Source organism: Gigantopelta aegis, chromosome 14 (genome assembly GCF_016097555.1).
Source record: "Gigantopelta aegis isolate Gae_Host chromosome 14, Gae_host_genome, whole genome shotgun sequence".
Taxonomy (NCBI): domain Eukaryota; kingdom Metazoa; phylum Mollusca; class Gastropoda; order Neomphalida; family Peltospiridae; genus Gigantopelta; species Gigantopelta aegis.
This window is the reverse complement of record NC_054712.1, coordinates 38,776,732-38,793,113: the sequence shown is the minus strand read 5'-3', so window position 1 is coordinate 38,793,113 and position 16,382 is coordinate 38,776,732. Positions and strand designations below refer to the sequence as shown.

The 16,382-nt window shown below is 38.4% G+C and overlaps 1 protein-coding gene across 1 annotated transcript; it reads left to right on the top strand.

Moving 5' to 3' along the window:
* Nucleotides 1-268: 268 nt before the first annotated feature.
* On the top strand, nt 269-2,284 carry LOC121387949. Its single transcript, XM_041519134.1, has 2 exons — nt 269-444; nt 1,034-2,284. The coding sequence occupies exons 1-2, from the start codon at nt 271-273 to the stop codon at nt 1,310-1,312; spliced, it is 453 nt and encodes a 150-aa protein (XP_041375068.1). The 5' UTR covers nt 269-270; the 3' UTR covers nt 1,313-2,284.
* The last annotated feature ends 14,098 nt before the right edge of the window (nt 2,285-16,382 follow it).

Below are 16,382 nucleotides of genomic sequence, written 5' to 3'. Positions count from 1 at the left end.
TGCTAGTGATGGTGATGTCAGACACCGTTCCAATGTAACCATTATTTGCAGGAAGCTAATTGGGTTTTAGTTTCAAAATGTTTAATTACAAACGCCGGCTAGTCTTAGACAGAAAACCAAATACATTTTCCCATTAGTAGCAAGGAATCTTTAATTTCCACCATCCAACAGACATGATAGCATATATCACGGCTCTGGCGGTGTCGTTAAACGAAACAAACTTTAACTTTCTTTGTGAAATATAATTTTACTGTTTCTTTTCAGTGAAAAATGAAGGCTGTTTTTGTCCTTGGAATTATGCTGGCCTGTACCTCTTTGACGTCATGCCATGACTCGTGCAGACGACACGGCGTCAATGGCTGCAGTACTCCATTCAGCATGCCCTTCTTCTACAAGAGGCGTTTTACGCATGCGTGTAATCGGCATGATGTGTGCTATAGATGTGTAAGATACAGGACTATTTTATTTGTTATGACACGAAGTGTAGACATAATCCGGGTGTGGGGGGAGGTAACAGAAGTATCAAATCTTCACTCGATATTAGGCCTTATAAAAAAGAAATAATTAAAACCTCCCCCTCCCCAAACATACACCCTCCTCTAAAGAAAAGAACAACAACATATACACAAAACTAAGACATCGTTCAGTTTTAGATTTATGTCATGTATCTATGATGTTGGTTATCTCCCCTTAAAATACGCCCGCTACCTCCTCTAGTTCACCATAGGCTGGTAGGTACAGGGTTCGCAGCCCGGTGTCGGCTCCCACCCAGACCGAGTTTTAACGACTCGGTGGGTATGTGTAAGACCACTACACCCTCTTCTCTCTCACTAGCCACTAACCACTAACCCTCTGTCCTGGACAGACAGCCCAGATACCTGAGGTGTGTGCCCAGGACAGCGTGCTTGAACCTTAATAAGCACGAAAATAAGTCAAAGAAAGAAAGTTTGCCACATTATCCACATTATTACGTTCTGTTCTTTCGTAAATTTCTGATTTGTTTGTTTATTTGTTTTTTGTGTTGTTTTTTCAGGGACATGTTTTTGGAATAAGTAGAGATGACTGTGACTCAGCCTTTTTGGATGCAATGAAACAATCCTGCCGAAGTCTACGCAAACGACGAGCGACAGATGATATGGGAGGCCATAATATTGAAAAACGTGGTCTGCATAGAAGCATGTGCGATTTGTTTGCTCTAGGATATCACACGGTTGTGAAAACGTTTGCTGAATCCGATTATCGAGCACCATCCATGCCTTTTTGTGGTCAACTCGAGTGGGTTATACCATGTCTACCTCAAAGACATGTTTGATAGTTATGAAATATATTATTGGCTTTAATTTATTGTGGAAAAATAGAATCCGTAGTCTGGTACTTGTCTAGTCTATAATTTTAGTTTCAGAGGAACAAAAAAAAAACCCAAAAACAAACACCTAGACTTCTGTTGTGGGAAAATAGTCTTCTGTGTTTGTGGAACAATTGGTTTTTGTATTGTGGAAATTAGAGCTTAGTTGTGAAAAGTATAATGTTTTAGAATACTAATCAAAAACCAATCTATTACGCATCTTTATCCAATTGGTTATGGTGATGATGGTGATGGTATGATGGTGGTGTTGGTAATGATGATGGTGATAACGATGATAGTGATAATAATGGTGGTTGTGATGACGAAGATGATATTGATGATGATGATGATGATGATGATTTCCGTGCCCTTATCTAATTATGTTCCAGCACCTTGTCTGGTTCAGTCATCTCCGCTGTTTGACCTGTCACAGATTAAATACATTATTGTTCTGCTGTTAAAGAGAAAACCCGCCAAATGACATGGACAGCAAGGAATCTGTTTTATACAATTTCCAAAAGGCAGCACTCATCTGAACACAACACTGTCTACATATGCCAGTTGTGGAGCACTGATCGGTATATATTTGGGTTAAATAATATCTGCTCATGTATTCAGCAGTGTGCGCAATCGGTCTGGACAAGAGTTGATACACGGATACGGACCGAGTACCTGTTAGTCTTAAACAGGGTGCAGTGATAATCGAGACCATTATCGAGTTCACAAATAGCGAGCGCTCACCAGTTTGACTGTTTTCAATTCTATTCCGTCCTATCACATTCATTTAACAATATGCGCTGACACCAGATTAGCAAGCGTTTGCGAGCGCTCGATCTCATGAACACGTCTCATTCCAGTTCATTTTCGTACTTATATCCTATTAAGGTTCAAGCACGTTGTCTTAGCAGGTCTGTTACTGGCAATTATAAGCATATATCGGGTGCCCCCCCCCCCCCCCCCCCAAAAGAAAACCCCAAAAAACAAACAAACAAACAACAACAACAACACACAAACAAACAAACACCCACAAACAAAGAAAGAACAAAACAAAAACCCACAATAACCCAACTGAATATGGAAGTATTTTAAAATAAGACAGGAGGGCAATAAGTGCAAAGAGTGTCGCATTATTTTAACTGACACTTTTGAATCTGTTGCTGTTTTAACAATATTTGACCTCTGGGCCTGTCAGCGAGGGTGGCAAATATCCAGATAGCAATGGGTGTGAAATATCAAGGTTATATATAATATGTTATAAATGTATAGGGTTCACGGGAATAACCTGTGATGTCACATTTTTAGTAAGGTCTTGAATGAAAAAAAAGGCGTTCCCTGTGGGAAGGACTATAGGCTGCTATTCAAGACTCTTATATGTATGTTTATGTATTGTTTGCTTGGGGTTTGTTTCTTCTGTACATGTGTTGTATTTGTAATGTTTATACAGATGGGCTGTGTAGTTCAATGTTAATAAACAGTTGAGATCCGGTCAGTGATCATGTATTTACAGTGCACTGATTGGTTATTGGAATTTATATTGGAAATGTTGTTGTTATTGTCCCTTCTTTGTGGTTATATATTATGTTAATTATGTTAAATCCCAGTCTCACATACACGAATTATATCCCGAATGGGCCCGAATTAAGAATTCTTGGTGATTCTTGGATATACGTACTGAGACCGTAGGGTGTTCTTGGCCTTTCGACAGTATTCTTGAATGTTCTGGATCGACTCCCGACTGTTTTGAACATGATCAAAACTGTCGGGAGTAATCGTGAATAAAGTTGAAATCGTAACTCAATCTTACGAGTTCTTGGGGACATCGTGAGTAATAGTAATATGTACGTAGACGCATTCGGGATATTCGTGGTTAAACGTGGAGTATTCGTACGACTATTGAAGGGTCTTTCTCTACTCTGGCTCTTCCTCTGCCTCTGGTTCTCCACGGGTACGCTGGCTCTTCCCTCGTTCCTTGCGGCCTGTTGCTGACTTCTTGAAGAGCGGCATGGTGATGTCCCCTACATGCAGGCAGAACGTCGAATGAAATTTGGCCTGGACTGGTTTTAACGTGTACATTCAGAACAAGCTGTTGTTTGGCCTGTTCGGCAGGCGTCTTGCGGCAGTCGCACTGGTTCTTGAGGCAGTCGTACTGATGTACTGATGTGTAGCAGTCATGCGGATTCGTAGGCGTGTCATAGTAATTCTTGACGGTTCCGCATGAATCGTCATGATTCGTAGCGTATTCGGGAAGGCATCATAGGGTACACGTAGTAGGTCGTCCCGATTCGTAATGACTTGGGTTCAAGATCGTAATGGTATCGTATTAGTTCTTGCAGCAGCCGTGAGCATTTGTACGCAGTTCGGGAAAGAAGCCGAATCATGCTAATTTTGCCGAAAAATATCGTGAGCAATCAGGGCTGCAAAGGATCGTGGATATTCCTGGACATTCGGGGTATAATTCGTGTATGTGAGACTGGGGCTTAAATTAGAGAAAACTGTTAAACATATCGTACTGCTTTAATACAGAAATGCTATATTCACATTGTAAGCTACGGCCATTTGTTGTAAACAATTTGAGAGAGAGGAAAAGTTAAAGTTTGTTTATTTAACAACACCACTAGAGCACATTTATTAATCATCGACTATTGGATGTCAAACATTAGGTAATTCTGATATAGTCTTAGAGGAAAAATTGCATCATTTTTTTATCAGTTGCAAGGGATCGTTTATATCCACCATCCCACAAACAGCATAGCACATACCACAGCCTGTGATATACCAGTCGTGATGCACTGGCTGGAACGAAAAATAGCCCAATGAGACCATCGACAGGGATCGATACCAGACCGACCGCGCATTCAGCGAACGCTTTACCACTTAGCTATAGCTAATGAATGAATGAATGTTTAACGACACCCCAGCACGAAAAAATACATGAGCCACCGGGTGTCAAACTATGGTAATGCAAACAAATAAGGTGATGATCAACATCGATATAAAAAGTCAAGATTTAAATAAAGAACTGTGCAAAAATACAAATACCACAGATAGATACTGACTTTTACTCAAAATTTCAATTGTATCTCGAAGAAAACGAGGGGATTTGTGCTGTATTGGCCATTCTCAAAGAGAATGTTACACCCCTGCACCACAGTGAGGTTACAGCACGAGCAGGGGGCCGTCACATAAGGTACTCTCACCTAAAAGAAGCATCTTCAAATATTTTATAGCTTTTGATATGCCAGTCGTGTGTTAATGGCTGGAATGGTGAGGAAAAGGTATTTTGATCATACGACCAATTGCACCTCGGATATAGGTATAATATACAAATAACTTGGAATTCCTCAACCAACACGGCGGGACGTAGTCCGGTGGTAAAGTGCTCGCCTGATGCGCGATCGGGCTAGGATCTATCCTCATCGGTGGACCGATTGGGCTATTTATCGTTTTTCCTCAACCTGTCCATAATATTAAAAATAGTTCGCGCGTAATAATGTAGGCGAAAGTACAGGGGCAGACATAGGATTTTCCTGATAATACAGGTGTTGGCGGTAAAGGACTTACAATTTTAAAGGTAACAATAAGAATGAATGAATGAATGAATGAATGAATTTTTAACGACATCCCAGCACGAAGAATACATCGGCTATTGGGTGTCAAACTATGGTAATGCAAACAAATAAAGTGACGATCAACATCAATATAAAAATTCAAGATTCAAATAAAAAGACAGCGTAAAGAACTGTGCAAAAACACAAATATCACAGATAGATACTGACTTTTATTCAAAATTTTAATTGTATCCCGAAGAAAACAAGGGGATTTGTGCTGTATTGGCCATTCTCAAATAGAATGTTACACCCCTGCACCACGGTGAGGTTACAGCACGCGCAGGGGTTGTTTTGTTTAACGACGCCACTAGAGTACATTGATTTATTAATCATCGGCTATTGGATGTCAAACATTTGGTGTAATTTGACATATAGTCTTAGAGAGGAAACCCGCTAAATTGTTTTCCATTAGTAGCAAGAGATCTTTTATATGCAACATCCGACAGACAGGACAGCACATATCACGTATAATTGGGGTACCAGTCGTGGTGCACTGGCTGGAAAAAAAAATAGCCCAGTGGGACCACCGACGAGGATCGATCCCAAACCGACCGCGCATAAAGCGAGCGCTTTACCACTGGGCTACGTCCTGCCCCTAAAGGTTGTTAAGAAAGACGACAAGTTTAGCATGCTTGAAATCATTAGCCGGAGGATGCATGCTCTATGTACAACATCTTGTGGAGAAGTTTTACTACTCATTTGTATGTTCAGCATGCTGTCTCACATTTGTTGTTTGGACAATTCCATGATTAATGAAGTAATATATATTTTTAAGCTAATTTTGAAATTTCAAACACATAAGGTTGAACTACCCAGATGGGTCGAACATTTTCTCGAGCACCCACATGGTTCGAGCTAACGAGATTCAACTGTACCTGTATTTTCATCACAATGGCTTCCAAGCATTTCTTGATGTTAGGTTCAGTAGTTACCATGACGACCACCATATGTTACTTGATGTTGATATAACAAAATCCACAGACTACCTTAAATAAACTTTGGTGGTCGTTTAATTAACTGTGACTTTAATTCGATATTTCAATGTCAATAAATTGCTTAACGTTTTTAACAAATAAATATCAGGTGTCACAAGGAAAAATATCAAATTCATAAATAATTGGTTCCGGTTTTCTGTTATATGCTATACTTTGAGTGATTAACTGGACGTGATTTAACCGTAGAAATTTAAATATGCTATTCAAGAGAGACAGTCCTGAGTTTACAACCATTGTAAAATGTTTCCGACCAATATAGCCTTTTTCGATGACGTAACATACAAATTAAATACATTTTCTTAATTAGAATATCAGTGTCTGTATTTACAAGGTGTTTGTTGTTGTCCTAATGCTTGTAGTATCCCAAACCAGATTTTACCTCCCCATAAATTCGTACGTACGAAAAGATATATCTCACGAATTAAAGTAAAAACAGTGTTTCAAATATTAGTATACGACCGCAAACACATTCGATATCCAGACACTGGTATGAAATAGTAGTCACCAACAAGGCTCTGTTATCGTACAATGGCTACAAACTCAGGATAGTCCCTTTAAGTAAAAATGTTCCATGGAAGAAGGCCAGGGTTAAAAATTAGCCCGTGGCGACCTTTATTGGCTAAGGGCGACTAAGAATTTTACAAAGATAGTCCCTTGGGCGACCATCAATTTTAGAGTCTGGCGAGTATGGTACTACCAGTTAAAAACAGAAACGTACTAAAACTGAATCGAATGACCAATGTGACAAAACACACCGCGTCTCTGCCCGCGCGAACAACAGATCTGGCAGGAGATATTATTGAACATGTTCTATATTTCGACAGCGCTGGACTGACCAGACTCAGTCTCAGCTTCTACGATTTTGGTCTGGGGCTGTAAACAAATATAGCTCAAAACGTATTGCAGACAGTTGAATTTTGTTTTTTTAAATTTGTCGGCTTATTGTAATGGACTGGATTCGCCATAAGTATCTAGTAGACATACTTTTTGACATTATTAAATGTTATGGTACAAATTAATCCTATTTAATTAGCTCACTAGTATTTTATTCTGTGACAAAATCAAAATTTATTTTGTAGTTTTAGCTCACACTAACAATGAAATTTTCCAGTAAATATAAAATTCATATAAAAACATATTAATCTATTAAATTGTAAACCCATACCATCTGAAATAACCTTTTTCAGTGTAAATAATAATAAAAAATATTTATAAAACTGCATAGGTTAAAAAATTTCTGATACAGTTTTTAAGGCAATTGATGGCACATCCAAGGTAATCTGAACGACAAAACCATAATACCAGATCAGGGCCGTATCTCTGCACAATGCAGAGTCAAATGGCAAAATAGTGGATCATTCCATCAATCTTTATCTAGTGCCTTGTCTATAGGAGGACAACCATTCCTGAAGAAATCCTTTACTCAAGAGTTCATCCCTCTTGCATTGCCATAAAGAGGACTGCCACTCATAGAGTAATTTACTAAAACGCGCAGTTCTATCTTTTAAGGCTTCAGTCTCTTTGTACTGCATTATCGATTACTTCAGAGACATTGCAAGTGAAGCTGCATAAATTGGCTGTTCTAGCATTTTTCTTTACACCTGTATTAAAAAATATATTTAATCTGTATCATTTAATTGTAATTTGTAAAGAAACTTTTTTTTATTTATAATTGATTTCTTTTTACAAAAATATTATTTGGGTTGGTATGGGTTTAAAACTTAATAATATGTTTTTAATATGAATTTTAACTTTATTCATTATGAAGTTCCATGCCAATTCATCGTTTTCCTTTTGACGCAAACGGACTATATATATGGTTATTATTAAACATAGTTGTTATTCAACAAAGAAAATTATATTTTTGATTTCCGCTGTGCAGTTAAATTGGAGGGTTAGTTGAATTTGAGAAGGGTCAGTAAGATTGTTCGTAAACTGGCCCTGCTGGCGACCATGGTTTTCATGTTGAGTTTCAACCCTGCTTGAAGGCCTCGTAAGTTGTCAAACTTGTATCCCATTCTTTTGTTCTTTGTACAATGAAATATGTAGAAATTCATATGAATAGTATGATTCATCCAACTGACAACGTATGTAAAAATAAATTTGTTTCCATTCATCCGCATTTCGTTTAAAAACCAGTTCCTTTGATCATATATCAGCTGGCTAACACATGTTAATTATTCGTCATTACTATTGTGCAGCGATAAATCTCATTAACCGTTCTCACAATCGACTACCCTGGGATCAAAACGTTTCAATCTTCTAACGAAGTATATATATATATATATATATATATATATATATATATATATATATATATATATATATATATATATATATATATATATATATAAATCATAAAAGCATAATTTTTATATTACAAAATAACGTTTGCGACTTATGGGTTTGCCATAATGACACACTGCGTACAGATGTAACTAATAATTTCATTGGTCAAGCTGACCGGTGCTTCATAGACATTTAGGAATGGTACCGATTAATAAATATATAAACCGAAAGTGTTTTTATATATATATATATATAGATAGATATATAAATTTTAGATAGATAGATAGATAGATAGATAGATAGATAGATAGAAAGATAGACAGATATATATATATATATATATATATATATATATATATATATATATATATATATATATATATATATATATATATATATATATATATTATAAATAAAAATCATAAAAGTATAATTTTTATATTACAAAATAACGTTTTGGTAACACCACGGTATACAGGGGCGTAACGTGGTCTGGACCTGCGGTGGGGGTTGGGTGGGGTTGGGTTAAGTGGGGTAGGGTGGGTGGGGCGGGGTGGGGTGGGGTGTCGAATATAAACCTAGTGGATCCTTTTGTCTACATTTGTACTGGACAACTAAATTAATAGCCTGTTAAAAAACAAAACAAAACAAAACAAAATAAAAACAAAACAAAAAAGACATGTTTTAATGTTTCAGCCTGAGCGAAGCCACACCTATCACACCGCCACCATCCCCCGCCATTAATCCCCCCCCCCTCCTCCTCCGCAGCCCAAGACCGTGGTATCATCACAGAAAACAGTATTTATAGTATTGATTAGTAATTAGTGGCTGTACATTTTGTGGTAAATGAAGCTTAATTATTAGTTTCAACACAGCTGTTCTTTTCATATTGAATTTACGGCATATATAATACATATATTGTATGGCACATGCAATAAAATCGTTTTTCCACTCACAAATTTTCTCTCATGTCGTCGATGACATAGGCGGATCTAGGGGGAGGGGCCCCCTACATTTTGTGACAGTTATAATTTTATTATATATTAATTTTCACCCCCTCCAAACCTCCCCCAAAGTTCCCTTAGCATTCCGCCTTATGTCATTGCCCCCCCCCCCCCCCAATGGATTTTCTGAATCCGTCACTGGATGACATTTGAATATATGGCGCCAATTCTTCCACAGTTCCAAGACGACCACGATAACCATTCGACCATCGAGACATTCTTCAAAAAGAATGTTCAGTTAACTGACGATATACGTAGCACCTACAAATGACGTGGTCACCCAAGCGCGGATCCAGATTTTTTTGCAGGTGGGGGTTCATATGCAATTAATTAAATGAAAAATATTTAAGAGTGCCTATTCGTTCATTAAAATAAGTGAAATAAAAATGGTTGTCCTGAGCAGGGGAGGTGGTCCGGACCTCCATTGACCTCCCACCCACCACGCTCTGAGCTATCGAAGCTTCCATAAAAAGGAAGTTTTTTTAACTCAACCATATGCATGGGGCCTACAATCTACGCGGTCGATCCCGCTTACGTGCATGAAACAGTGGGCAGACCTGGCACTGGCTAGTATGTATTGATGTATGAATATCTATATATTGTATGTATGTCGAGGTTGACTATTACATACATAGATATTAACGCACTGGCGCAGGGAATAATTAAATCCTTTCTGGCCTCAAAAATTGTCCCATGCCGTTGCTGGGACTCGAACCTGTGGCACCGATTCGCCCGCAAATTGCAAGACTACACCACGATACGCTCTGAGCTATCGAAGCTTCCATAAAAAGGAAGTTTCTCATGGGGCCTACAATCTACGCGGTCGATTCCGCTTACGTGCATGAAACAGTGGGCAGACCTGGCACTGGCTAGTATGTATTGATGTATGAATATCTATATATTGTATGTATGTCGAGGTTGACTATTACATACATAGATATTAACGCACTGGCGCAGGGGATAATTAAATCCTTTCTGGCCTCAAAAATTGTCCCATGCCGTTGCTGGGACTCGAACCTGTGGCACCGATTCGCCCGCAAATTGCAAGACTAACCACGATACGCTCTGAGCTATCGAAGCTTCCATAAAAAGGAAGTTTCTTTAACTCAACCATATGCATGGGGCCTACAATCTACGCGGTTGATCCCGCTTACGTGCATGAAATAGTGGGCAGACCTGGCACTGGCTAGTATGTATTGATGTATGAATATCTATATATTGTATGTATGTCGAGGTTAAAAAATATTTAAGAGTGCCTATTCGTTCATTAAAATAAGTGAAATAAAAATGGTTGTCCTCAGCAGGGGAGGTGGTCCGGACCTCCATTGACCTCCCCCCCCCCCGCTGGATCCGCGCCTGATTCCCCTTAACGTATATGAATGTATGTATGTATGTATGTATGTATGCATGTATGTACTGATGTATGAATATCTGTATATTGTATGTGTGTTGAGGTTGACTGTTACATACATATATATTAACGCACTGGCGCAGGGGATAACTAAATCCTTTCTGGCCTCACAAATTGTCCCATGTCGTTGCTGGGACTCGAACCTATGGCACCGAATCGCCCACAAATTGTTGACTAACCACGTAGCGTTTTGAGCTACCCAGACATGTATGTATGTATGTATTGATGTATGTATTGATGTATGTATGTATGCATGTATGTATGTATGCATGTATGTATGTATGTATGTATTGATGTATTGATGTATGAATATCTATATATTGCATGTATGTCGGGTTGGACTATTATATAATATAATACATAGATATTAACGCAATGGCGCATTAAATCATTTCTGGCCTCACAAATTTTCTCATGCCGTTGCTGGGACTCGAATCTGTGACACTGAATCGTTCGCCAACTTACAGACTTGACATGATACGTTTTGGACTAGCGAGTCATTCTTAAAAAAACAGAATGCTTGTTAACCCATCCATATGTATGGGTCTACAAGCTACGCGGTTTAATATGGTCCCATTTAGGAAATTGTTCCTCATAAATAAGAAGAAGAAGAAGAAGAAGAAGAAGAAGAAGAAGAATACAAGATTTTTGATATGCCTTTTGAAATCTTTGTTTGATCACTGGCGTAGGAAGCGGAGGGGGGCAAGGGGTCATGTGCCCCCCCCCCCCCACACACACACACACTTTTCAGATATTTTGCTTTATATTTGCTTTATAATAGTGTAAAAGTGTGTAAATATAAAAGTGTGCCCCCACCCCCACACTTTTTGGCACCTTCCTACGCTCGTGTTGTTGATTACAAGTAAGTTGATCCAGTAGTATTTAAATAACCCATTGGTTTGAAGTTACTTCTAATATTTACTACTAATTGATAACAACTGTAAAGGTGATATAGTGCCACATACACAACAGCAAAATGATGCGGTGCTCTGGCATGAGGGTCGCTAACTGAAAATATTCGTGTTGATTTTTTTTTTACACGGTAATTGTCAGTGGCGGCGCCAGAAAATCCATTTAAGGGGAGCCCCAGTGACATGAGGTGGAATGTCAAGGGAACTTTGGGGGAGGTTTGGATGGGGATCGTAAAAATGTTTTAAAAAATTAATATATAATAAAATTATAACTGTCGCAAAATGTAGGGGAGGGGGGGGGCGGGCCCCTGGAGTCACCCTGTCTATGGTTGTTACGGGAAAGCACTCCCTAAAGCTGGTAGTGACATGATCCTCTCGATGGTGTATTTTTCACCGAATATATTCTGACATAGAAATTGTTTTGAACTGCATGGGGTAATTAATGGTGGTGTGTAACCGTTACGATCTTCACGGTAAATTAAATGGCCACGTCGGGAACCAATCAAATAGTTCGTGAACATTAGCAAAACGTCAGTTGACTCAACTTTGAGCAGGTGAACCCTCTTTGTAGGCGTGACTAACGATTTGAGGCGCGGCCTATTGATGACACGGAAAGCACATCTTGTATGTTTCACAATGTGACACGACGTGACGTAAAAACAAGAGCGCTCTGTTTGTGGGAGTGGCTAATGAAAATATGTCTGGGCTGCGTTCAGCCAGACCGAGCAGAAAAAAAAACGTCCGCTAGACTGGTTTATGTGCTTCACGGTAAACCAAATGGTCACGTCGAGAACCAGTCAAATAGTTCGCGAACGTTAGTGAAAATTTAATGTTTGCTGTCTGATTGGGGAGGGATTATGGGGTCGAACCCCTCTCCTGAAAGCAATTTTTAAAATATACAAATACCTGCACTGGTCATGATGAATTTTACTTGTGGAATGCAGAAAATTCTATTTCAGGACATAAGCTTCCAAAATTTTCCGGGACAGCATTTCCTTGAAACCCCTCCCTCATGAACCTCGAGCGCTTCGTGCCCTCGATCCCATAGTTTAAGCCCCTCCCCTTGCATAATTTCCTATACACGCGCCTAACTAGATCTGACAGAAATCACTTACGAGTTGACCATTCATCCATACCGACGACAGTGAACATCGACGTAATGACGGCGCCCACGACGTTGACATATGTGCTGTTGTTGAGTCTGATGTTGTTTGATACTAATGCAGCTGGTAAGTACTCGGGCACATGTGAAGGGAATTTTGCAGGGGTGGGTGTCTAGACTGTGGCGGGCTAAATTAGGGTCCGCGAATCGCCCGAGTTTTAACAGGGTTTTGGGGTATAGTCTTGCCACGTCCTACCCCGATATTTGTTAAAACAAAGATGCCCACTTTTAATCGATTTCAGCGATTGCCATCTAAATATATTAATTGATTCAACAATGAGTTTGATGCCCATATTCGCTAACATTAGACAAATCTTACAATTTCCATTTAAATATTAGCCACTGATTCAAAAGCGTGTTGTGATACCCATACTGGCTCACATTAGACCAATCTTACAATTTTCCATCTAAATCTATCAACCATTTATTTAACAATATGTTGTGAGGTCCACATTCGCCTACGCTAGACCAATTCACAATTTCCATCTAAATATTAGCCATTGATTAAAGGGACATTCCTGGGGGTTTTATTGGACGTATGGCATTGGTGACCTGGTCATCACCTAGGAGCAGCCAGTCGTATGTCTAGAAATTGTTAACACATGTACGTGTGTAAACAACTATGTGTTATCAAAAATAACGCATGGTGTTCTCACCAACGGGTGTGTAAGAAATTACAATTTCCATCTGAAGGAGAACGAACCTGTATTGACAACATACAGACTTTTAAAAAAATGGAAATAAGTCAACTTCGTGCATTTTAGATCTTGACTTGTATATAAAACCTGTCGGGCTTTGGGTTTGTTTTCATGGAAATGTAAAGAAAACAAGGATTGAATAGGAATTAAACGTAACATTTGCAAAAAACTTAAGGTCTAAACAATTGAACAGGACTATAGTACAAACGCTACATGAAAAAAAAACCGCTACCACTATCCATAACTGGCTGACTTTTAGTTAAAGGGATGCTTTTAAAGCAAGATTTTTGGACTGGTAGGCATATTCAACGATATATATATATATATATGTTCCATAATTAATTAAATAATCTTGTCTTTATAGTAATTTAACAAAATTGCTATAAAATGCATTTATACAGTCTTATTATTACCTTTTTCTATTTAAAATGTGACATTGTTCTTTAAAATTTCAATATGTTCAGTTAGTGGTCTGTCTGTTTTGACGGCTACTTTTCAATGCATTAACCTGCTGTTTTTAGACTACTGTTGTATCTACGCAGATCCTGTACAAATTGATAAAACAATATTACAATAATGGAAATGAGAGTGTATAAAAAAAAAAAAAAAAATCGCTTTGTCTCAATGACGTCATGGTGAGAATGACGTCAGGATGACGTTACGTCATCTTATTGTTAATTTGAAAAAGGCAATATGCCGAAACATGTCATTATTAAATAACTGAACTGTTGGTAGTAGTTTTTTTTTTTTTTTTTTTTTAAATGTAATTTTGTTATATATATATATATATATATATATATATATATATATATATATATATATATATATATATATATATATATATAATGCACCTTATTGCTTAATATCAACAAGAATATTGGTATATTTTTAACAAAACTGTATCATGTTTTGTCCATGCAATAACCTACGTACTGAAATGACAAACGGGGTGGTTTCTTTGTTAATTGGTCTATTCTTTTTAATTGCCTCCACCTGTGCTTCCTGATTGGCAGGTGTGTATTTGGCAGGTAACCAAACAAGGCAAATAATTAGCGCCATCTAGACACAAAAATACGCACCGGTATAATTAACATCACATGGTATTGTTAACACCGTTCCTGTCCTGGACGGACGAACCGGCTGAGGCCGGTACTTGTGCCCAGGATAGGCGTGCGCTACAATAGCTTGCTTTGAATGTGCACGTTAAACAATTTTCCATTCCATTCCATTGTGAAATAACTTGCCACCCCTAAAATGGTAATGGACATCATCAGCCTTCATGCTTTATAAGGAGCTGGACAAAAGAATACCGGCTCCGAGTACACAACTGTACTGCACCCTGGGGAAGCTGGACAAAAGAATACCAGCCTACCCTATCACATCCCAAAATACTTGCTGCTGGTGGTCTACTTGGTACTTGGTGACACTGAGGAGGAGGACGTCGTTAACCGCAACAACAACAAGATTTGGAAAAAAACCCGGAACGACAGCGCCTTGCACGGCTTTTATCAGGAAAAGAATCAAAACTCTCTTTGTTATTATACAAAGCTATGTTAAATGATCATCTTATAACGGAATCAATTATAATTGGATCACCGCTATCAAAAACATTTTGGATAACTTAGGAATGAGCAATGTATGGATATCTCAATCGTTCATATCAGTAAACTGTCTCTCGCAACAAATCAAACAAAGGCAACACGATCAATATTTACAAATATGGAGAAATAACTTATGACAATCATCGAGAGGGAAAGGTTACGAGCTATATAAAGAAAACTTATTTCTTGAAAATTATTTTAGTAGGCCTATACTTCCTGAAAAGCTATGAGAACGTCTAACCATTATTTACCCGTTGAAACTGGTCGTTGGAATAACACACCTATAGATGAGAGACTGTGTACACTATGCGACATCAATGATATTGGCGATGACTTTCATCTTTTTGTTTGTAATTTTTTTCATGACTTAATGGTCCAGTATATACATTCATATTACTATAAACGACCAAGTACTTATAAATTTAAAGAATTAATGAACAGTAAGCGAATCGGAATATTAAAGAAATTGGCATATTTTATAAAAGTAATTATTAGTAACTTTAAACGTCCCTAACCAAACAAAACAAAAATATATAACTATTATTACGATGACATGTTTGCTTATAAGTACTTGGTCACACATGAGGTATATCCAGATTATATTTATATGAACACCAATTTGTGGTTTGTGTTCGATGTTCTTAAATATGTACATGTATCTAATGCATTTAGAGTTTATTGGTCTTTGTATATGTTCATTATCAACCATCTTGTCACGTGAATGTTACAAATTGTATATGTATATATTCCTCCTATGCCGTTGTGCAACGGCCCGAGTGTAAATAAATTCTTCTTGTCTTCTTCTTGCCTACCGGTGTTTACACAATTGGACGAGTCTCCCCTGGGTTGTCATGCAACGACCAGAAGCAGTCAGGCCCTTTTAAGGGTCCTATGGGCAACCTAGGGAGACACCACAGCATCGTAGAGGTCGAATTAACGAGCTACTCTCGATTCACTAATGTCAAAACCTATATTAGCTCCGGAACTTTCTTTTCGACCGACCGTTCAAAATTGCGCCCAAATTCCTCAATCAAACTTGCGCACCTTTTTTCTTTTGGCATAATTCTTGCTCCATTCAAAATTCCATAGCACCATTACCCCCAATCCCCCCTTCCCCACCACCTTTCCTGTCCTGGATGGAGAAGCCGGCCGAGACCGGCTCTTGTGCCCAAGACAGGCGTGCGCTACAACAGCTTTCTCTGAACGTGCACGTAAAGCCCTATGATCTGACCTGACCTGTGCGCTACAATAGCTTGCTCTGAATGTGCACGTAAAGCCCTATGACCTGACCTGACCTGTGCGCTACAACAGTTTGCTTTGGATGTGCACGTTAAACAATTTTCCATTCCATTCCATTG